The 24371-nt window shown below is 25.8% G+C and overlaps 2 protein-coding genes across 2 annotated transcripts; one reads left to right on the top strand and one right to left on the bottom strand.

Moving 5' to 3' along the window:
* The first annotated feature begins 352 nt into the window (after nucleotides 1–352).
* Nucleotides 353–2666, top strand: LOC145833200 (fibrinogen-like protein A). The gene is made up of 7 exons (XM_082940399.1): nucleotides 353–481; nucleotides 542–689; nucleotides 765–895; nucleotides 1062–1158; nucleotides 1301–1397; nucleotides 1526–1599; nucleotides 2290–2666. Exons 1-7 carry the CDS (start codon nucleotides 353–355, stop codon nucleotides 2538–2540), a joined length of 927 nt encoding a protein of 308 aa, XP_082796525.1. The 3' UTR covers nucleotides 2541–2666.
* A 2818-nt stretch (nucleotides 2667–5484) lies between these two features.
* Nucleotides 5485–14013, bottom strand: LOC145834524 (uncharacterized). Its single transcript, XM_082941970.1, has 7 exons — nucleotides 13945–14013; nucleotides 9150–9315; nucleotides 8549–8653; nucleotides 8210–8331; nucleotides 7491–7644; nucleotides 6810–6920; nucleotides 5485–6688 (listed from the first exon to the last, which is right to left on the bottom strand). The coding sequence occupies exons 2-7, from the start codon at nucleotides 9313–9315 to the stop codon at nucleotides 6123–6125; spliced, it is 1224 nt and encodes a 407-aa protein (XP_082798096.1). The 5' UTR covers nucleotides 13945–14013; the 3' UTR covers nucleotides 5485–6122.
* Between the last annotated feature and the right edge of the window lie 10358 nt (nucleotides 14014–24371).

Genomic DNA, 24371 nt, shown 5'->3' with positions numbered 1-24371 from the left:
GTGACTGTTTTTTTTTAAAGGTTTTAACCGTTTTTTATTTTTGTTTAATACTTTTTGTTATTGTTTCTTTCTACTTAGTATACACGTTTTAAATAAAAAAGTTTTTTTTAATTAACAAAAAAATCTACAAATTTATTCGTATTAAATTAGATTAAATGGAAATAAAGTATTAAATTTAATATTAAAAGGAAGATTTGAGAAATTTAAAACTAAAATATTCTCACTTAGTATACAAATATCAATTCATGGTAATAAAATAAAATAAAAAGGAACGATACTAAAAATGTAACAGTAGAAAGAAATTAAATCGCAAACAAAAGTTTTCAGCAGATATTCCTAATCAAAAAATAAAATGAAAATAAGCACGGAGAAAGCTTTTAAGATTGTCTTGGCACTCAACATATCAGCTTGTTTGATGATAATTGTTGTTGGTGCTCTCTTTGAAACTGGAACTTTTTCAATCACCGCAGATTTAAAAGAGGTGTTTTTTGTTATTTCTGTTTTTTAATTGTGTTTATTTTACTAAGTTTTATTTCTACAGGAGGTACAGAAGTTGCTTGACGAAAAAGATGCAAAGCTGAAAGAATTAGGATTTGAATTAAAAAACAAAAGTAAGGAAATACAAGAACGAGACAATCAAATAGCCGAGCAAAGAAAAGAGTTCGAAGAATTACAAACCAAAGCACTGGGTAAAGTTTTTAAATTGTACCAACTAAATATTGTAATTAATAGAACAAAAGTTTTTTAATCTTTGATTTATCAAGATAAAGCACGAAATTGCCAGGAAATCAAATACTTCATGCCGAGCTCAGAGAGCGGAGTTTACGAAATTGAAGTTAAAGGTGAAAAAATACAAGTTCGTTGCGAAATGAGAGGCAACTCAACCGGATGGATTGTGAGTTTTACTTGTACTACTGTTAATATGTTTCTATTTTAAATTACGAATAACTATTTAACAACTCAGTTTTGAATTTAATTTGTACTTTTATCTAACAAATATTTGCATCTTATACTTCAATTGATAGCAGAACAATTAAATTATATGTTGACTTTTTTTAAAGGTTTTTCATAGTCGGTACGATGGTAGCACTTACTTCGGAAGAGACTGGCGCTCATACGTAAAAGGTTTTGGCAACCTAAAAGGGGAATTTTGGTTGGGTGAGTCAGCTGTTTTTGGTTTCTAACTAATTAAGAAGGTGTAGCTAAAAAACAAAACATTTTTGGTTGGCAGAATGCTACGCTTCGATATGTTTTCATTAAAGTTTAACAGCCTCTCTCAAAACTCAACTCAATTTTACAGGCCTTGAAAACCTGCACAATATAACCAGCTCGGAAAAGTTTGATTTGAAAATTGAAATGAGCGATTTCAATGGAACAACAAAATTCGCTGAATATAAGTAATAATTGTTATTATTTAGTTCTTTAAAAAAAATAAAACTTAGTAATGCTCATAAGTGTAAAATTTGTATAAACTAGCCTTTAAATAAACTTTATTTCTTTTATTTTACTATAGACTTTTTTGCAGAAATTTTTACATAGGTAACTCAACAGAAAACTATAGACTTTCCTTAAAGAACGGATCCTACTTTGGTAATGCAGGTTAAAAGACTTTTTTAATTAAAAAATATCGAAATTAATAGCATTTAAGTACACAAAATGAGTACTTAACTTACTTAAATGCTTCTTTTTAGTCCTGTAATCATTATATTATTTAAGTTTACACTGAAACTATGTACTTAAAACTCGTAAATGTTAAAATAAAATATTTAATTTTTTGTTTATAAGCAACTTTTACTTTTTATAAATGTTAATTGATTTTACTAAAAGGTGACAGTAATTATTTTTCGTAGTATCAAGGCTATAATATTCGGAAAAATCTTAAGTTCAGAACATATAAGTATTGTGAAAAGAAATTTTGTTAATAAAATCAATAAAACTATAGTGCTCTAGCTTTTTGTACATCGCCGTTAAGTAAGATATAGAAAATTCTTAAAATTTTAATTTGTTAGAAGAAAGCAAAACTTTCTGTTTCATAAAAAAATTAAATTAAACTGCCTATTATGATTTCTATTTCGTCATAAGCTTTCTCACATCAATTTATAGTGAGCAATATTCTTTTTTAAGATGAATGAAATACGAAAAATAAAGTTTGAAACCACGGTTGCTAATAATAAATGAAAATAAAACACAAAATGTTCTTAATGTTGTAACGAATCAGAAGAAAAAGTTAATAAAATATGAAAATTGTTTCAACATTGCTTGTAGCTTACACGATTTGTTACTAACCAGGTGACGGCCTGTCCTTAAATAGCAACTCAACTTTTTCTACTCACGATAACGACACCAATGGATGCGCCTCTAGCTACGGAGGAAATGGAGGAAACTGGTGGCATTCTTATTGTTATTCAGCAGATCAGAACATAAACGGAGTTTACGGGACTGCAGGTGACCGAGGTAGGAACTACATGAGTTGGTATTATTTCAATAACCGATACGATGCGTTGAAAAGTATGAAATTAATGATTAAACCGGCTCATTGAAAATTTTAATAAAAAAGTAACTTCACAGAAAATTTAAACTACATGAACATTAATTTTTTTTTGTTATTTTAGTTATGTAAAGCTGTTTTATTGCTGCTTTAAAAGTTTTACAGTATGTTTAAATGGTTTCATATACTGCTTTGTAACTAAAATTTACTTTTTTCTTTCTTAAACACTATTGCATCTGTTTTCCAAACTACTTTATAATCAAATGTTAGTTTAAAAACTTTTTTTTGAATAAAATTTAAAGTTAAATTTAAATGAATTTTTGATTAATTTTTTTTTCTATTTTGGTAATTTTTCATAGTTCATCAATAAGCAATTAAAAAAAAGATGTTATGTACATTCTTATTGTTTAAAATAAGTGTTAGCTTACTTAAATCTTTTAAATATTTATAAAATATATTTAAAAACATAAATTATCTTTAAGGTAAAATAAAAAAAAAAAAAAATTCTATAACTAGAAAAATAAGTAAAGCCACGAAAATTTATTCTGTTCAAATTTTATAAGTCCCGTATTTTTTTGATAATGTTTTACCGGAATGTTATTCGAACTGTAGATAAACTTCGTAACATTTCTTGAAAAACGTTATTTTAATAAACCTTTGATAAATAGATCTTAACTAAGTTTTCAATCAATTAGGTGTAAGATGATTTTTTACTAATCACAAATAAGTTTATGTTAATAAAAAATGAATAAACGTAAATAGTATTTAGTTCCGACTGTTTATGTAGTACTGATTTGAGTTCTTAATTTCAAATCGTTGTGGTTCAATTTTTAGATTTAGACTCAACTTTTTATAATAACAATTAAAGTTTATATTTATTACTTTTACAGTTTTCACAGTAACTTCTTAGTTTATTCCATATACAATAAATTTTGTTTTAATTTATTTTTGTAAAATTTTAACGGTATAGTTTATCTATTACAAAAAAAAAAAGAATAAACTTTATTAAAGTTATTATCTGTTTACTGGTCAAGAAAGAAAAAACTGTAAAATATTTTTATTACATTTATTCAATGACTGGCAAATTTTAGTTAACATAAAACTTTTGTTTTCATGTTAAAATTTATTTAAATGAACATTGAAATTTAAAGCAAAAATTATTATAGAGGTCTCATTATGACGCAAAATATAAGTTTTAATTTGATGTTTAATATAGGTTTTATTGTTAAAAAGATTTCATCAAACTAATTTTAAATTTTTCGCGCGAAATTTATTGCACTGATGACTAAAGTTGATTATGAAGTATTTTGTGAATTGCCACAAAAATTTTAATAAGATAAAATTACGAATTAAGCTTAATTATATCCTTATGTTTTTGTTTTTTAATTGAAGCAGTTGTTTAATGGTTTTTAAAATCTGAATAGTATACTTTGTTTTTAACTGTTAAATCTAAAATTAAAAAAAAACGATATCTCAGTTTTATCAAAACAGTTACAATAGCTAAATTAAAAATCGCCTTTTAAATCATTTTTTGAATAGTTTAGGGAGTTAATATACAATAGAAAAGTATTTTAGATAAGTTTTAGTAAAATTCTCCTGTGTTAATTGTTTAAGGATAATACAAGTTTTATATTGTAGTTTTTGTCGGCCATTTATCTTTTAAAGTAAACAAAAATTTTATTTTTTACTTCAATAAAGTGATTTTGTTCTTATGTAATGCAACAAAGTATAAACAGATTTATATTTATACCATTTTTTTTAAACAGGCCATTTATTTGTGGATCTTAAAAGCTGCAATTTATATTTAAAATAAAATATTGCTATTTTTCCGCATAAAAAAGTTTTCTATTGTTTAGGTAAATTCTTTAAGACTAAAAATAATTCATCGTTTAAAACTATTTTAATTAATTAAAACAGTATAAAAGGTTAAGGGTTAGTTTAGTACCTGGAAAAAAAAGGTAAAGTTTGTTAAAGTTTATTAAATACCTTTTAATTAACTTAAACTAAATAGAAAATTTAAACTTATACATAGCATGAAAGCAATTTTATAAAATATTGTTCGATATAACTTGTTAAATTTTAAATTATAAAAAAACTTTCTACTTGAATATTATTTTCTCGGGCAAAGAATTAAATTTTGTTTAAAAACATAAAACCTTATACTACTTACTTTTAAGCTGACAAAAACATAAAAAAATTATCATTAAAAAAACATTTAGCTCTAGTATGACTTCAGTAGTTTATGTTTCTTTTAAAAAACATCTTCTGTTCAATTTAGGCAGAAAAAGTACTTAAGTATAATTTAGTTTGATAATTGTATTTGTTTGTCTACCATTAATCTTTTATAGTGAACCGACATTTGAAAATTCACGACAATATAATATAACATTTATTTTTGATTTTCCCACATCAAGTTAGACAAGTTTTAATCATAATTTTATTTTCAATCAAATTTACATACTTGTGCAGTTTTTATATTTTAATTTATATACAAAATAAGAAAACATTTTACAGAATATTTATACGCATAATAAAGTTTAACGGTTTTCTGTGGTTTTGGTTAACTTTTTACGGCTAAAAAACAATTCATCACTTTTGAACTATTTTAATTAGTTAAAACAGCATAAAAAGTTTACGATTAATTTAGCATCTGAAAATTTTTAAAAAAGAAACATTTAGTTTTAAATTATTAGATAACTTTTACTTAACTGAAAAATTTAAAAGCATTTAGAAAAAAAAAATCATTAAAAAATGTATGTAATATTTCAAAACTCTAGCATGAGTGCACTTTTTTGTGATAGGAATTAATATTTTGTTTTAAGACAAATTTAAACAGCAAAATATCTACTTTAAAGCTAAAATACTTAAAACTAAACATTTGACATAACATTTGACTAAACTAAACATTGACTAAAAACTGAAAATTTATTTTTAATCTACACAAAAACAAATTTCTTATATGTACAATAAGCATTTTAATAGTTTTTGTTGTTTATATTGATTCTATTAAACACGTTTTTATTATTTAGCAAAAAACTAAAAAGCGCAAAAAAAAAATCAAAAATTACTTATGAAATAAAAACAGAAAATAATAAATTCTCTTATTTTAAAACCAAGTGCATTTTGATAAAAATTGAAAATGAAGTAATTTGTTTTGTGATGTACATTTAAAATTTCTTCTACACAAATCATTTGTATTTTTTACACATAATTTAAGTGAAAGCAAACTACTAATATAACAATTCGGTATGTCCAAGACTTTAAACAAAATTTTATTTTATTAGGTTTTAGATAGTTCCATAAAACTGCCATACGTTTTTAATTATAAAGCCAAATAAACTAAACATCTGTAAAATTCGTCAGCTTTTAAGAAAATAAAAACTTTTTAAAAACCGGACTTTGTGTAAAACATTGATTTAGAAAAGCTGAATTAAATTTAGTATTAAAGCTGAATAGAGTGTTCAAAAGCAAAGTTTTCCTAAAACTATTAATTTAATATGCACTAGTGCACACTGAAAATCAAAATAAATCACATTCGAAACTAATTGTTGTAAAATACCTCAGTTTTGTATACAACGCAAGTTTTTTTCCAAACTATAAACACTTTGCCGGTCAGAGGTTTCTGCTTGTTTCCTTAAATTAACATTTCTTTCGCCTCCAAACTTTCCTTCTCCTTCTTCCTCGAATACCTGAACCCGATGAGCTTGGTGAAGAAAACCTTCCTGTCAAACTCCTTGCTAAGATCGTAGCACCTGCGCTTCCTGAAATCCCCGCACAGAACCTCCTCCCTCCCCGCCACCCCCGAATCGAACACCACAAACAACTTTCTTCCTTCGAGGGGTTTCCCCTCCTTCCCCAGCAACGAGCGCGCCCCAACGACGAACTCGTCCTTCCACGTTGCCTGGCTGCCCCTGGCGACCGATTCCTCGTAACTTTTCTTTCCGAACGGCGACGCGTACAGGACGAAGCGGGTTCCGCCGCTGATGGCGTCGTCGAGCTGGGCGGTGTTTTCTCCCGCCTGACCCCTTTTCAGCCAGCCGCTGAAGAAGACGTGCGCGAACCGACCGCTGGATTTAAGGTTTCTCGCCAGTTCACCGGCCCTCTTTATGTATTCTGCTGTCTGGTCGCCGCTGGAGACCAAGACAACGAGACGGTCTTTTTCGGGGTCCGTTGGCATCTTGAAGTAAAAGTAGAGAAAACCTTCAAGTTTTTATAACAATAATTAGACCATAAATTCAGATAATTTAAAAAGCATGTTGTTTCACATAATATATATAACTTACATGCATATGTAGCATATATGAAATTATAATCAACAAACCTAGTACTAGAACTGTGATTAGTGCACAAAATACGTAAAGGACAATGAGCAATACAGAGTATTGTGATTCAGCTTGCTCTGTTGGTGGTGCAGTAGGTTTTACTCCAATTGCTAGAAAAAAAAATTTTTTTAACTCACAATATTTTTTTCTTTTTATATTTTAAGTATACAGTATATTATCGCTGAAAGTTAAACTTTGAAAAATGTGCTTATTACTGTTTATTCAACTATTCAAAAAGTTTTAAAGCTAAGTATTCACATAATACCTAAAAGTAAGTTTTAGCTTCTTTATACAAGTCCAACTTCCTTTATAAGAGTTTCTACAAAAACTAACCAGTGATGGTTGTCTATCTGGTTTGCTTTAGAAACATGTGGCTTACCAAAAACTTATGTCAAGTAAATTTAAATCTTAAATATTAAGTTAAAAACACTTCAAATGTATATAGTAAATAACTTGAAAAAAAAAACACAACAAACGCATATTCGAAGTTAAAAGTTTAAACAAATAAACAAAACATCTTTAGTTGCAAGTTTAAAAAATTCAAAAAAAAAATTCTAAACTCTGTATTATTTATAATCAAATAAACAAACGTACATCTTTAGTACTTTAAACAAATAAAAAATATACTTATAGTACTTTAATTAAACAAACGTATATTTCTAGTATTTAGTTAAACAAACGTATAATTTTAGTTGCAAATTCATAATCACAATACATCCCCCTCTGTGGGACTGCCTGGAAGTCTATAAAGTATTCCTCATCGTATTCTTCCAGCTTCTGTGTTCCTTCATAAAGTGGATCTCCGAACGGATTCACAAGGAATATGAAGCTTGTCTGTAAGAATACTCAAGTGAGTACAAAACTGGAAATATTATAAACCTTCGTTAAACAAGTTGCTTTTGAGAATAACCAGTAAAAGTACAAACAGTTTTTCTGAATTACGTTGTTTAGTATATAAACTTTGCTGAACCTTAGATGGTTTCTTTGAAAAATTTTACTACTGCAAGTTAAAAAATTAATACCTAAATAATCACAAAGGTCCAAATAGTAAAGATTTCTTTTTTAAAAAACCCTAAAATAGTAGTTATTTTTTTTATATGCTGCTATTTTTTAAAGCTCTTTAGTCTATATGCTTAGTTAAAGATAGAAAGCTACTAAAAATAATTTAAATGTTATAGCCAAACAACCTTTAAAACAAAAAATAGAGAAATATAAAACTCTTCCTAATCTTACCATTAAAATAAAAACTATACAAAAGTAAACAACTTAGTTCTGTTATTTTTTACCCTATAGCACAGCATAAGTAATAAAACTATGACAAAAAAAGTAATTACTAGAATAAATTTAATAAAAGCTTTTTTTTTGTTGTATGTATTTTACAATATATTTATTATAATACCTTTTTATTTTTATCATAATATTCAGGAAACTCGAAGTAGTAAGTGGAACTCATATGGTCGCTTGTACCATCAAAATCAATTTTCAGACCTTTAAAATGTTCATGGTCGCCTTCTGCTAGCTCTAAATCGATAAAGTTATTTAAATTAAATAAAAAAACTAAACAATTAAAATCTAAACAGACCAACAATGCATAAGATTATAATACTTTATAGTTTATAAAGAGGCTAATATAAAACCATTAAAAGATCAAACTCTCTTACACCGACTACATTACACTTGTACAACACCTTTGCAAAAGACATGAAATATCAACAAAATCCCCCTACACGAAACTAACCGATGGTGTAGTTGAGCTGAATGTACTCTACGACTTTTCCTTCTTCGACAAATTTAACCTGTTTTGCCGAACACCTGTTGTACGTCCACGGAAGTTTAGACCGGTCTGTATATTCAAAAAGAATAATATAACAAAAAAACTTGAGAGTTTTTAGTTTCGTGCAAATAGCTTATCAAACTTTTCTTACTAATTTACTAGACAAACTAAAAGATACTTTAAAAGTTTTAGTCCATGGACTTAGAAGACCTCATGGTCATCGAGTTCCACACACAACTTAAATCAAAATTAAAATGAGCAAAAAAAAACCTTAATAGTTAACTAGTGCGAGTCAAGCAGAAGATTGCTTTGTTTATTTATAAGTAAGGCTTATTTTATTTTTTTAAAGTTCTAATGTTTTTACAACTATTAGCAAATTGTTTAACAATCAAAAAAAATGCAACAACTTTAAATTTCTTTGTTTTATGCAAGGTTTTTTTTTACCAGAGCAAACTTTAGCAGAATACTGATGTTATTTTTTAATATAAATATCGTTTTTTTAATTTTTATACACTTTTAAAGTTTCTGAGTTATATTAAAACTGTTTAACAGCAAAAAAGCTTACCCGACTTGGGCGGTCGTTGTTTTTCTATCAAGCAACCGGAGTAACCCGTGTAATCTCGTTCAGTGTTCTTTTTGAACTTTTCGTTGCAAAATATGGTCTGCTCGATCTGACCGCATGTGAGGTTTGATGAGATGAAAATTAAAATTAGAACGAATAAAACCTTCATCTGATGAAGTTATATTTTCTTGTTATTTTATTTTGTGTATTCAGTAACTTATTAACTAAACAGCTGTAACGACGCTGTGATGTCATAATGATAAATTTAAGCTAGTTAAGTTGTTGAAGTGAAATGTTCTAAAATTCTGCTTATAATAAAACTGCAAAACACGCTGATTTAAAGATTTAAGTACGAAAGATAAACTGTATTTAAGGTAGTTTGTGTTGCCATCATGACAGCATCACTAGTCGCCACTGTTACACAGTACATGTGTTTTATTAATTCAAAACGTTTTTATCAGTTTTATAAGTATGTAAATACTGTTTTCACTGTAAAGTAGACACCAAATATCGATTTGTTGTAAACCGATTTGGTTTTCACAAAAATGTTAAGTAAAACAACTTTAAGCTCTACTTTAAAAACTCTACATTTGTTTATAAGAGTTTAATACTTATATTGTATTGTAAATCATAATCATCACTTTAAAAGCTGTATTTTTTTGTGGTTTAATAGGTTATAACATTAATAAAAATACTTATAAATATACTTTTTAATTATTTGATTAAACCAAAACATACTAAGTCAGCTACTCAAGTATTCGAATGCAACATAAATGTTAATTAAAAATTTAAACAATCTTTTAGTTACTGCATAAGGCTTACTTTTTATATGGAAACATCAGTCATAATTTTTTACAGTATATAAGTAGCTGCATGCTTATTACAAGTTCAAATTATTTCTGATAACTTAAAAAAACTTAGAAAACTAATAATTTATTTAAAAATAAATTTAAACAGTTTAATATGTTTTAACTGTTGTAATTCTCCTAAAGTAGAGAAAAATTTTAACAAAAACTGCAAACATACAATTTTACAACGATTACTAAACCTACTACAACTTTTTTTTTGTCAACAAACTAGTATTTTATAGAAATTAACATTATAATCGTAATAAAAACTAACTAAATAAACGAAACTAGTTTGTTTTTTATTAAAAACTTGAACTGAAATTTATAATTTAAAACGACTGTTTGTTGTGTACGCATGATTAAATCTTATCGTCTATTTATGATAATGGAAAACTGTGGTTTTGATATATATATAATTAAATAGATAACCTTTATACTCCTTTCAATTTACAAAACAGTTTTGAGTTTGATTGTATTAGCAATTGAAAAAAATGATTGTCAGAACTCATACCGTTTTTTGTTTTTATATAGGACTTATTATATCATAAACAGTCTAAAAATTTTAATTGTTAAGATTTAAAAATTTTTCTAAACAAAAGGCTTCGAAATTACAACAAAAGAATTAAAAAAAACTTAAGTAAAATTTAAATATAAGAAAAACAATTTTAGTATTTTTTATATTAAACTTAAATGCTTAACTAGTCTACCTTATCGTATTGAATGAAGATTATTATATATTATCTTAAAATTTCACACTAAAAAATTTAAGAAATTATGTCTAAGTTGAATATTATCATTTAATTTCAAACATAAACTAAAATAAAAAAATAAAAAATAAAAAAAATTAAATCAACATTAAATAAAGTTTGTTGTGTTATGCAAGTCATAAAATCAAGTGTCAGTACAAAAAGTAAATTTTTTTTTAAACTGGCTTTTTTATTAAACCCAACAACGAAAAGTGTTACTTCCAAAGCTTTTTTGAAAAATGTTTCGGCGCTTTGTATAATAACGCATTTGAATTTTTCTTCTTATCACAAAACGTTTAAAACGTTGGCACTTTAAAGGGGTCTGACTATTGAAGTCATTTTGATAAATCACGTAGAAAACCAATACACGTATTTGTGTGGTAATATAGGGATAAAATTGAATAGCATTCCCAACACCCGTTTATGACTTATATCTATCCGGAAACTGTTTTGAACTATTCAAATAAACGTGATTGTAGGTGAATGAAACTTGCAAGAAATTTTATTTTATACAGCAGAATTGCACATAGCTGAAAATTCTTCTGATAAAGTTTGAGCTGATTGACAAGTGGATTGTACTTTCTTGCACGTTTTAATTTAGACTTTGGCTTAAATTTTTGTACATTAAGTTTACTTGGAAATTGTTTTAGTTAATCAAAAGATATTTTCTCATTGCGGTTTTTGTCTTAATACAGTTTTATACCTCATTTAAAAAAACCATCCTTAAAGGACGAATGAACAATTTTTATCAAGAAGCAACTGGCTTATATACGTATATAAAATGATTTTTGATGTAGAGATATATAAAATAAGAAAAAATATTTTAACAACGTAAATGATTGAACATCAAATAAGTAAAGTCTTTGAAACTTAAAAAAAATATGCTGATATGCATTCAATTTTTGTTAATTTTTTTATATTAAAAGTTATAAATGCTTTATTAAAAGGGCTACCAGAATAAAGTCGTTTTCACAAGCTAATTACATTTTACGTTATGCAGTTTTGAAGTTATGCACTATTGAGAATAGTTTAATTAAATAATTTTATACTGTACATAGTTCATCGTCTTTTGTAAATGCTGTATAAGCTTAGATTGCTGCAACATGTACTAAACAAACAAAGACAAATTTTAAATGACGTTACTTGTTTGAACTTGTTTACTTCTATGGTAGCATTTTAAGAAACCTGTATTATAAGGTTATATTGAACAAAAATTTTACTTAATAACAATTTTTAAAACTTTATTGTTATTATTTAAAAATAAAAATACTTGTTTATTATGCTTAATTAGTATGAGTTGTTTAGTTTTATCATTTTATTAAAAAAAAAAAAAAAAATCAAAATTGTTGTTAAAATAACTCTTTTTGAAACTTCTAAAAACGTTAATGAAAATGTATTAAATGCATTAAAATTGAAAAAAAAAATACTAAGTCGTGTACGTATTTCTTAAAAACAATATAGTACTTGGTTTACGAAAACTTTCAGTTTAATAAAATACTCGTTGTTTAAATATGTTTATAATACTTGCAACTTTTCTGTATAAACTTACATATACTTATAAAAATATTTAGTTATATTTTATATTAAGTATTAGTATGCATAACACAAGTATTTATTTAAAAAAAAATAGTTTCAAGCTACTTAATAACTAACCATACAAAAAATTGAATAATAAATTAAGACTGCAGCAAAATTCGAAAATAATTTAAGTAAAATTTTTAAACATTTTAATACAGTAAAAAACAACACCTTTGCATGTATTTTTAATGATAAGGTAAACATTTGATGATAGTAGGTTTTATAGCCTTTGCTTTATACTGAACTATTTTTGTCTTTGTAGGATTTTTTTTAAAGTTTATTTTTGTGTTTCAAAATTATATAACCCTTATGAAAATAACTACACTTTTGCATAAATATTATTTAAATGAAAGTTATTAGTAGTTAAAATAAAATAACAAGTTTAAATAACAAAGTAAAGTTTAAAATGTGTTTAGTAACTATTATACTTTACAAAAAGGTTAATTTCACGAACTTAATAAACTTTTAAAAAGTATTTACTTATTTAGATTTATTTTCAATATAAATTACCTGCAGCTAAGCTAAATTAAAAAATGTATTACAAACAACAACAAAGTAAAATTTAAGTGGTGTATAATAACTACTGCCCTTTACAAAAAGAGTTAATTTACGAAACGTTATATTATAACAAGTTTCGACATATAACCATCTGTTTTACGCGTTCTGGTTTTTAAAATTTGATTAAAATATTTCAGGCTAATTTTCCAGAAAGAAGTCTAAAATTCAATAGATAAACATATTTCATAGACAATATGTAAATCTTAAAAATTATTGTATCAAACTTGATGCTTTTAAGGTTTAAGTAACTAACATTAGCAATTTATAAACAACAAAGTTTAACATTGATAAAGAAAAATTAGTTAAACATAATAAATAGTTAAGTTAGCTCAAGACTGTTTGGAACAAATTTCATAAATATTTTAAAATAAAACATAGTAGCAAAACAAAAGCTGTCATATTTAATGTTTACGAAGTCTAGTCACATTTCAAGTTATAACAAGTCGGTTCTGTATAAAAAAAAGTTATACAAGTTAATGACACAAATGTATTTTGTTTTACAATTAAATATTGAATTAAATTTGAAAACAGTGTCGATAATCTGTTTTGAGAATAAGTGAAATCTTATCGCTTACGTATCATGTTGTCGTAATTTAATTTCAATGTACATTTTACTATAAACAATCAATAATAATTTGTTATATTGTTCAAAATATTAAAATTGCTGTCAGCAGTGTTTTATTAGCAAGTTCATGAAAATTGTGCTTAGAATACTTTTGGTGCAAACATAAAGTTTTTAGTTAATGATAAAAGTATTTTAATCTTTAATTGGGCTCTTTCTGTTTTGAACATAAATACTGCTTGTAGATGCGATATTAAATTCTAAGTATAACAAATTTTAACTAAAAAAGACTTCATACTAAAAATGGCTTTAAGATAAAAGCAAGAAAATAAGTCAGTATATATAAAAATATATTTTAATTATACAAATTAAAAAAAATATAAGAACATTTTACTCAACCTGTAAAAGTAAACACTCTCAAACTAAAATTGTTAATTTTTATAGTATTTTCTTTTACTTAGTGCAATACAGAATAGTTAAATAAATAAAATAAAACTAAAACTAACTAGAAATTAACCTTTTCTTTATTATTCCTTCTAGAAAAACAAATTCTGATAGTGGTTGTGTAAATGTTAAAACCTGTTATCTGCGTAAAACGCTCACTTCGAATAAACGCCTCAACAAACAACATCGTTTTGATTTTTTTTTTCTTTTTTTTCTAGTTTTTAAGGAGAACGACAAAAATTTTTTATAGTTTGATGGATAAACGTTTCAGTTTACTTCCTCTCATATTGAATTATTTTTTTGTAAAAACTTTAAATAAAAACTGTGCAAAGTTGAATACTTCAGTAAAAGTTTTGAATTTTTAACTTTTTCTCACACCTTTTGTCTGCCAGTATAAGTTTTAACAGTAAACAGATTAGGTGTTTTGTAATTTGAATTTCTACTTAATGGTTTTGTCTTGACTGATTGAAAGCACAAAACGTTTTAAAATAAACAACTAGTTCACGTTACAAAGCTTACAATTGAGTTTGTAAGCATAATAAGTACAAATATTTTTATAAGTTAAATAATAAAGTTTTAAGCTGTACTATCTTTCATTCTACTAAGAATACTTTAAACAAAACTTTTATTTTTTTAATTCAAATGATGATAGTAAAACAAAACATTATCAATTTATTTTGTTTTTATACATCTGACTGTTTTATTTAAAAAATCTCATACAACTAAACTATTTCGTGCATTTAAAATTCTTGTTTGATGTTTCAATAAATAAAAAAGTTATGCAAACTCAAGATTTTCTCAAAAATATTTTTTTTGCAACAATTATGTTTTACTTTAAACGAAGTTGCTTGTCTGGAAAAATTAAAAAATTTAATATCAAAAATTTAATATCAAAAATTTACTGCCTGACCTTAATAATAAAGCCACACTGTAGTAAACAACTCATCACATCAAGTTTGGCTGATAGGTTTTGTAATAAGCGTGTGTTTACCAAAATAACGTGGCATAGTTCATGAAATAAACTGTGAATTAAAGTGTACATCAAAATTAATTGAGTAGTAAAACCAGCTTTATTGTAAACTAAACATCTCAAATATTTATAAAACAATTACAAATATAAAACTTTTGTAATTGCAAACAAATTATCAGTCACTCTGACCTGGTTAAAATAAATATATTAAAAGAGTTAAACTAACTAAACAAATTTACATGGTACAAATCTTTGACTAAAATAATTTTTGTAGTTGTTTAAAAAAAGCTATAGTTTAAAATTTTTATAAACTTAGTTTTAAGTATTTTTTTAACTTTTTGAAATAAACATAGTATATAACTTTATGGATAGAAAATAATAAATTTTTCTCTTATTTATTCATTTTTACTTTATCGTGAATAATTACGCTGAAGTAGTTCCGATTTTGAACTTGAAGTTGAAAATTTTAAAAGCGAACTGTTCGGTATTAAATAATAAAACGTTATTTTTGTGCTGAAAATTTACCTCCTGTACTTGATTTTAAAAAAAGATTAAAGATTTATTGTTGTTTTATACTGATTAAAAATATTTTATGATTATGTTACGCTCTAGTAGAACAATGAAAAAAAAAATGAATATTAATTTTCTAGTTCACGTAATTAAAAAGTCGTTTTTATCAACTTTCGTAATTTTTTTGTGATTTGAAAAAAATTTAAGTTCAAAATGCAATATCGTTATAAAATCAAAACTAATTGTTGAAAATGTTAAAAAAGTACATTTGATTAATTATATAGTCAATAGTCTAATTTAATGACCTCAAAATTCTAAATGACTATTATTAACTTTAAATTATTTAACCTTTTCCATTACTAGTATTTTTTGACACTTTTTTGGCACATAACATTAAAAAAGAACACGATCTAGTAATGTATAATTTATGTTTTTATTAATTATTTAAAAATACTTTTCTCTCCTAATGATTGGATGATCGGTTGTGAAAGTATTTAGAATTTAAATATAATGTTATAATTTATTAAACAACAAAGATTACGGTAAAAAAGTTTGGCCCAAGGATGTGGTGCACAAAAAACCTTTAGGTTATCGAGTCATACATTAGAACAGTTTAACGTCATAGCCAAGACCATTCTAATTTCTGTACAATTAAGATAATTTTTAGAAGTTGAGTAAAAAATAAATATTTTTTTAAAAGAATAATATTAAAAAAAAAGTACAGCATACCAAAGTAAAAAAAAAAAGATTAGTGGTTAAAAATTTTTTTTTGTACTTGTTACTTACTCGTGTTGAGATTTTTGAATGTTATAACACTATTAAAATAAACATTTACACTGTTTCCATAATCATAAAAGTTTTATATTAAAATTGACAATTAAGTTTCTGAAAAATTTTAATTCTTTTAACAGTATAATAATTGTTTAAAACAAATTTAAATAAGCAAAGTAAAACTAAAATAAAGTTTGAACGTCATTAATATGAATTATAATAAAATAAACTATGGTATTAATTCAACAGTAATATTTTTTTTGATTTGATACACATATAAAATAAAAACTTTATTTTATATATTCTATTCAAAAGTAAAGTGAATCGAAAAACTTTTTGTCCAATAAATTTGGCCTGTTGTGTAAAACAGTACCCGCCGACTTAATATGTTGCTTATTAGTTATTAGTGGTGTGAACTATTGAACAAATATACAAAACCCATTTGTATTAAAGTACAATGAATTACAGAAAAACCACAAGTAACATTGGTTTGTCAAAAAAAAATTAACAAAACTACGATGAATCAATCAACATGATTTTAATGATCTAGTCAAAGAAAACAAATGCCAATAAAATGAAGTTTACAACTTACCTTTAGATCTTTCATTATTTTTTGTAGGTACTGAACGACACGAAAGCATTAGTAAATATTTATTAACCTTTATTGTACAATTCAGTTACAATTGCAATGTTTAAAAGTATCTAATAATCTTGCTTTGTTATTGCTTGATAGTTTTTTATCATTTCAGGGAACTGCTGTTATAAATTATTCTTGTATGTGGTGTGCGACTCGATAACCAAAAGGTTTTTTCGTACACCAGGTCCTTGAAAAGAAAACTTTGAGCGCCAATTTAATCGTGCAATTATCAATATATAATTAAGTGTAATTAATTATAAAAAAAATTATTTGAAAAAAACACTTTGACCGTTTCAAACTGAATGAATTCGACCAGAACCGGATGCATTTTTGGATTTCAGGATTCGGATGGGTATTGATCCTAGCAAAACAGACCGGATCCGGTGAGCCACTATAATAAAAATGAACACCAAAATTTTATTTGGTCACCAAACGTTCTCTAATTCATAACTAACCTGATCAAGTTAAAGCTACTCGTGTGAGCTTAAACACTTTTGGTGACGTAATAATGTCATAACCACAAAACTTACTTTACAGTTTTGTATAACTAGATAAAAGTGAACTAATGATTAAACAAACCCCTACTAGCAAAAAAACTGTAAGATTTTTCAAAACCAACTGCGAATGTGGCTAAAACTACTTATGATCGTTCACTGAACCTTGTATTATAAGAAATCAATTATTATGCACCAAAATTGTTGTGTAATATTGCATTAGTCAGATAAATCACACAACATTTCAATCATTATTTGATAAGACTAGCCGTAAATATTTATTAAATTCGATTTTTTGTTGAAAGTACTTAAAATTATCAGTTTTTTTAATTAGCTTAAGTGTTTTGAGTTTCAAAAATAAGTCAAATAGCTTTAAATTTTGCTGTTCAAAACAAAAACAAACTTCTTGTCTATAAAGGTTCTAGTTAACAAAGACAAAATTAATCCAGTTTTAATGACACAACTATTTTGATGTAAAACTTAAATGTTGAAAACTAAGAAAATACTTCTTCAAATGCTTAACTTTGGCTAAGAAACAGTTTAAGTCTACTTATAAAAAATTAAGCATGTGTTAAATAAAAAAATATTTCTTGTTTAACAAGCGTAAATTTTACTCATTTACATTGCTAAATGTAAATCTAACTTTCTATAAAAAATATAGGTAGGAGTCTAATATTCATGAAGGGACACTTTTGCACAAAGGGTTTTGTTTTTCTATATATTTTTTTATTTTTATTTATTTTATTATTTTTTTTTACTCTCGTGAAAAAATGACCCTTCGTGCAAAAGTGTCTTCATGCAAAAGTGACCCCTCGTGTAAAAGTGTCCTTTGCAAACATGTCTTCTTGCATATTTGACCCGTTCACAAAATATATACATTATAAAGTTAAATATTTAAGAGTAAAATTTATTTATTTAAAAAGTGAAACTAATACTACCAACTACAAAATTTATGACTATACATTGTAAGAACATTAAGTTAATGTGTCATATTTATAAGCATAAATGATGCGTCTTATATATGGTAGTTTAAATAGAAAAGTATTAATTTAAACAGGGGTCGGCAAGCTGCAGGCCGAATTTGGCCAGCAAAAAAACTTTATGCGACCTGTGATGCTCTTTACACTGTGCAGTTGATGTAAAACAGATTTGCTAGAAATTTTGAAACGACACACGCATAATATTCATCGAGGGCGTGTCTAGATTTTTTTCAGTGGGGTGGCACGTTTTTTTTGTTCAAAAATTTTTTGTGAAATCTTTTAATAAACCCTAAAGAAATTTTCATAGATGTCTACTTTATAACTGTTAAAGGAAGTTAAGCTCCATTAAAAAATCAAATAGTGTTGTCTATACTTAGTTTAAACTGCTTTAATTAACTAATACCTACTTTTTAGTTTGACTTAAATAAATAATTTTGACAAGTTTAACTAATACTATAAAAATTTATACTTGACTAATTATGTTTTTGTAGAAACTGTTACATTTAAAATGACATGCACTTTTTTTTCTTAACAAACAACACTTATTTATCTGCCACCTTGATGTTCTATTTTATTACTTTCTAGCTAAGCTACTATAAACATTTTACTTTGACTGCTTTGAAATGCTTTAAAAGATCAAAATTTAGAAAACGTAAACAAAACTTTACAGTTTTAAATCATAACTAAAAAAAATGTCGATAAATTTCATGCTCGGGATCCATGAGGTGTAGTCGGTGAACCAAACTGCTGGGCCATACAGGCACCCGCCTGTCTACTCTAATTACGGTACATAAACTATAGAGTTTCAATAATTTTTATATTATTTTTCAATATATCTTTTTTTAAATTTTAGCGTATATAAAACTATAGAAAGCAAGTTTATTTTTTATGAGGCCCCCTTCAAGGAAGTAGAGAACACTTATGACCGTCATACGAGATTTCTTAAAAAATACCATTAATTGAGCATAAAACCTTTTTTTCCATAATGTCTAGTACAAGTTTTAAAACTACCATTAAACACCCCTAGTGTACAGCTAGATAAATTTAAAAATATGGTTTGATCTACAAGATCTTTTGACTCACAGTTAACATTGAGCGAATTGCTAAAATAAATCAAGCATGACACTTTAATTAACAACAAAACAAACGTGTTTTAAGAATTAAGAATCCTTTAATTTTGCAACTCTCCTATGACTATACCTATTTTCAAATTTTTTATGGTTAATAAAACATAAATAAACTATTATTTTCTGCTTATAGGCCTAAACTAAAAATATCTAAAATTAAAATTTTTGGATTATTTAATCAACTATTTTTATTTACTAAGAGTGTTTTTACTACCGACAGGAAAAAAGTTTATGAACTTTATTATACTAAGAACGTTTATAGTCTATCTATATCTATCTAATCTACCTAAACTAATACTAAAATTTTAAATGTTTCCCAATTTGTACTATGTTCAAAAACAAAACTAGAATAATTTTTTTTATTCTCACGTTTAAGCAATAATACCTTTTCTACTTTACTTATTCGAATAAAAACGTATCAAAAACCTTTCATCACACCAAGCCAATGATATAACCATATTTATTGTAGTTTTAGTTATTTTACATAACTTTAGTTTTAAAAAATAAAAGTTTATATTTTAAAGGTTTTACTTGAAGGAGTTAGCCGTCACAACAATTTTTCTTATATCTTAATTTTCTTTCAAAAACGGTTTTGATTGAAATATGCATTTTTTAGTCCAATTAAAAATAAATTCTAAAAATATATTACTTAGTTCTAATTAGAATACTAAAATTAATACTATTTTAAATTATTTTACTAATGTTCTTCTAGAATTCAGTTTTACAGACAAAAGCATTGTGCTTTCTGACACGCTTAGTGACGTCACTAGTTTTTTAAACACATAAAAAAATTTAGCTTGTAAGTATTAAGTAACTACATTTTGTAAGTCAACACGTTTACAAACCATACTATTATCTACGTGATATTAAATTTTAGAAGGCACGGTAATGTGCCTATAAGTAGCTTGAACCAAATTAAACTATTTACAAGTATTCTATTTTTTATAAGAAATTCTTCATCTTGTTTAGTTTAACCGCTTGATTAACTTATGCTTTATCTTTAAGAAATCTTAAAGTATTTTCTTTAAATACCTAAATTATAAATCTAACATCTATTAAAATACTAAAAAATAACGCTTTTTGTCTTATTTAAAGTAGCTTTAAAGTTTTTACGTGTCTTTATTAGTTTTTTGTTTCTAAATTTAAGCAGAGTCTAAAATACTGAGGCTTAATTTAAATTCACAATCAAAAACTATTAGCGACTAGTGTAAATTTTGAGGCTAACTTAAGTAAAATAAAATAAAATTCTAATAAGTTTTATAAAAGGTTTAAATACTACTTACAATATGTTTTTTAATTTGATAAATGTTTGTTTTTATTTTTTGAAACTAATTTTTGTTATAGAGCCCTAATGGGCGTAATTTTTTTTTGTATGGATATTCTTTGCATTCTTAGTTTAGCTTTTTTTTATTACAAATGCAGTAGGTTTTAAACATTTTTATAAGATTCAGTTATTTCTTAAAGTGCTTAAAAACAAAGTAAAGTTCACAAAAACTATCTTTTAATTAAAGTTCTAAAAAAGTTTCGAAACTTACAAAATTTTAACTACTATAAATTAATAAAAATTATGTGTATTGTTTTAGTTATAGCTATTTTAAAAGCAACCAAAGGATAATAATTAGTTTTACACGTAACTTTAAATATTGATTAGACTTCACAAGTACCCCAAAATTACATTTATTATTTTAAATAAATTTTTCCCATTTATCATCGATTTTTTAAAAACAATTAGAGTATTTAAAAATTAAACTTGATACCTATCATTTTATATACAATGAAATTAAAAAAAAAGAAGTTGTTTGAAACTTAATGGTTTATACATCGTAATTAAAGTAGTCAGGCGGTCGCCTGTATGTCCCTACGGTTTAGTTTTCCGACTGCTGGTCCTGCGTTTTGAGTTCGAGTTCCGATGGTCGCTTTTTTTGGACGACTACGCAAGTGTAAAATGATCACTGGCAAACACATTTTTCGACATATAATGATACCAAAAATAGTAGTTTTTGTTATAACTCGTCCTAGATATTTAGTTTTAAAGTAAACTATATAGTGAAAAATATCTTAGACACTAGTGATCTACAGGACACACTATTTAGATTCGGCCGGATCGGGTCCTAAGTGTTGTATGTAGTTTCAATAGAGAACAAAGTTATAAAATTTATTTGTTGTAATACCATTACTTAGTAAAAGTTGTTTAATACAAACACTTTGTTAAAAATTACACTAGGAAAAAGCACGTTGTAAAAAAATCTAGTTATATGAAATCTCAATTCAAATGTTAATTTTCATGCTATTTATACGATTAAACTTGAATTTTGTAACTTGTACGACTTAAAAAAAAAACAAATGTTATAATGCATTAAAGTAAACGAACTTCATTTATTTTAATGATGTAAAGCTTTACGTTTTACTTTTGTTTATAAAAGTTCAAACTGTAAGATGAACAATAACTTCTTTCGCAACTGTTTATGCTTACAAATATAAGTTTAAGTAATTTAATAAATAACGTTTACTCATATCAAAGCCATTTAGTTACAAAGAAACCATTTTTTTTTTCAAGTTGTTATGAAGGTACAAACGTTTTTGCCAGTTTTTGGAAGCAATCAATTTCGCTATTGTTCGTAAAAGTTACTAGCTTCTGAAAATTACCTTTCAGAATAAATATAAGATGGTGGTGCCGAAAGATACTTTCTTGCAAACCTTTTAAGATTTGTGTTTTTTCTTGTTAGAGTTCCACTAAAACAAAACTTTAGGTTATTTCAGCAGCTACATTTTTTTCTTCAGCCAAACAAAAAACTTAATTTATGTCTCAATCTCTTGATCAAGTGATTTTTGTTGCTCACTTTCGTGAGTATTGCATTTGTTTCCGATTTAAATGTAAAATAGAACGACAATTTTTATCTGGGAACTTCATTTTTCGGTAGTTGACCTTTAGGTTTATTAAGCGGTACTAGAGGAACTTAACGACTTTGACCAGTCTCACGAAAACTATGATTTTTACTTGTGATTTCAGTAGCGTTACAACCTTCTATTTGAGATTAGCAGGGAAAAAGTCAAGTCGATACCGTGGATTAACAGCTGTTGTGAGTAAAAAAAAGTTGTTATCATGAAGGTTTGTTCTTGTCCTGTTACTAATAGTATAAAACCTTCTTTCAAAAACCTCTTTAATGTTTTCTGCCAAGGTTGCTAAGGCTGTAGAACTACTTTGACCTGGTGGACCATAAGCTTTATGTTTTAAAGACTGTTTTAGTACTGCTGCATGCGGGATTACGCTTGACAGCAATGCGTAGTTTTTTCTACGCTGCAACGTTACTATGTAAAAGGGTTCGAGCAGCTCATTAAGGAGGCAAAAAGTTTCCATTCATCAGCTGTAAGAATAATTTTGGGTTTAAATTTGTAGTTAGCCACGTAGTTCTGGACACTTGTTTTTAGTTTTTTAGTCTTTTCAGCATAAGGTAGGTTAAGTTAACATCTTGCACGAGTAGCAAGGCTTTTTGTATTGACACTGGTGAACCTAAAGTGACCTAGATTTTTTTAGTATCTCGCACGCTTTAGAAGAATGACTAAAGTGGCCAATAGTTTTACGGCCCTTGACTATTAACACACTTATATAATTTGATGCAAACAGTGAATATGTAAATATCAGTTGAAGCGGTTGAATGAAACAGGCTGTTGAAGAAGATTATAAGAACAATAAACCAGCCTTCATGTTTAATAAATTGTCGCATAGTAAAGTTTGTTGAACTATTGCTGCCTCTTAAAGTTTCAGTAACCAAATATTAAATGAGTCGTACTTTGATTTTAAATTATTTAATACAACTATATGCGATTAAAATTATTTAGTTAATGTTGTAAAAACTTTTATCAAATTTAAACGCATAAAAATTTGAATATATATTTTATTCTAACTAAAGAAAATATTTAAAGTCTATAAATAGAACTAAATTTTAGAGTCAGTAGAAGAATCTAATCTGCAAGAAAATTTAAATTAAAAATTCATTATTTTTGCTCTTATGGATGTATGTACATTGTACATTTTACAACAAATAATTGTTAAAGTTTAGTTTTATGATACTTGAAATATTTCAAGAACCAGTTTATTAGTGCTTATATTATATATTTTTTATAAAAATAATAACTTTCTAGTAAAATAAATAATACTTATTAAACGTTATAGTGACTTCTACTTACTTCTTAGCAAAATAAAAACAAACTACTTTTACAAATAAAAAATTTAATGTAATTTAAAAAAATATCCACTACTTAAAATTTTTTATGTCGCATTTTAGAAATATATTAGTTAAAAATATAAATAATGATTTAGCTTCTTTTTGTTCTCATAGATTTTAATTAGGTATTTGATATAAAGAACGCAATAAAATATACTATTTTACTAAAAAGATTCACTGTTTATTTTGTTGCAAACTAAATAATGTGTAAATATATTTAAACTTTTGTATTTTAGTTTATTATATAACTCTTTTAACGAAAAAAAAACAATTTGCAACGGCTTAAATTGTTGACTACGGATTTTATATATTTCTTTGTAGTAATACAGGAAGTAATTAGCTATACAAATATTTTTATAGAAACATAAAATTGTTAAGGATTACAAGGTAGTAATTGCTTTATTATAATTTTATCTTTAGTCACCAATCTATGTTTAAAAACTTATATGTTGTAATATTTATATCGCTAATTAGATATGCTTTAGATTTTGACTTTCAGCAATGTAACAACTACAACATCACAGTAGACCGAATTGTTACAACTACTACATCACAGTAGACTGCAGTGTTACAACTACCAAATCACAGTAGATAGCAACAATACAACTATCACATAACAGGAGATCGCAACAGTACAACTATCACATCACGGTTTCAGCAATACAACTATCACATTACAGTAGACTGCAACGATACAACTATAACGTCAAAGTAGATTGCAACAATACAACTATCACATCACAGTAGGTTGCAACAATACAAATAATTAGATAA

This window comes from Thalia democratica, chromosome 4, assembly GCF_965202585.1.
Source record: "Thalia democratica chromosome 4, ktThaDemo2.hap1.1, whole genome shotgun sequence".
Classification (NCBI taxonomy): Eukaryota; Metazoa; Chordata; class Thaliacea; order Salpida; family Salpidae; genus Thalia; species Thalia democratica.
The sequence above is the reverse complement of the archived record's forward strand: the minus strand, read 5'-3'. Positions and strand labels throughout refer to the sequence as shown.

Excerpts from the sequence above, each read along its gene's own strand:
- LOC145833200 (XM_082940399.1), top strand. The coding sequence starts at position 353 with ATGAAAATAAGCACGGAGAAAGCTTTTAAGATTGTCTTGGCACTCAAC. Across the intron at positions 482-541 it reads TCACCGCAGATTTAAAAGAG|GAGGTACAGAAGTTGCTTGA; the intron begins GTGTTTTTTGTT and ends TTATTTCTACAG. Across the intron at positions 1,600-2,289 it reads ATCCTACTTTGGTAATGCAG|GTGACGGCCTGTCCTTAAAT; the intron begins GTTAAAAGACTT and ends GTTACTAACCAG.
- LOC145834524 (XM_082941970.1), bottom strand. The coding sequence starts at position 9,315 with ATGAAGGTTTTATTCGTTCTAATTTTAATTTTCATCTCATCAAACCTC. Across the intron at positions 8,332-8,548 it reads TCAGCTCAACTACACCATCG|AGCTAGCAGAAGGCGACCAT; the intron begins GTTAGTTTCGTG and ends TTATCGATTTAG. Across the intron at positions 6,921-7,490 it reads ATTTGCAACTAAAATTATAC|CAATTGGAGTAAAACCTACT; the intron begins GTTTGTTTAACT and ends TTTTTTTTCTAG.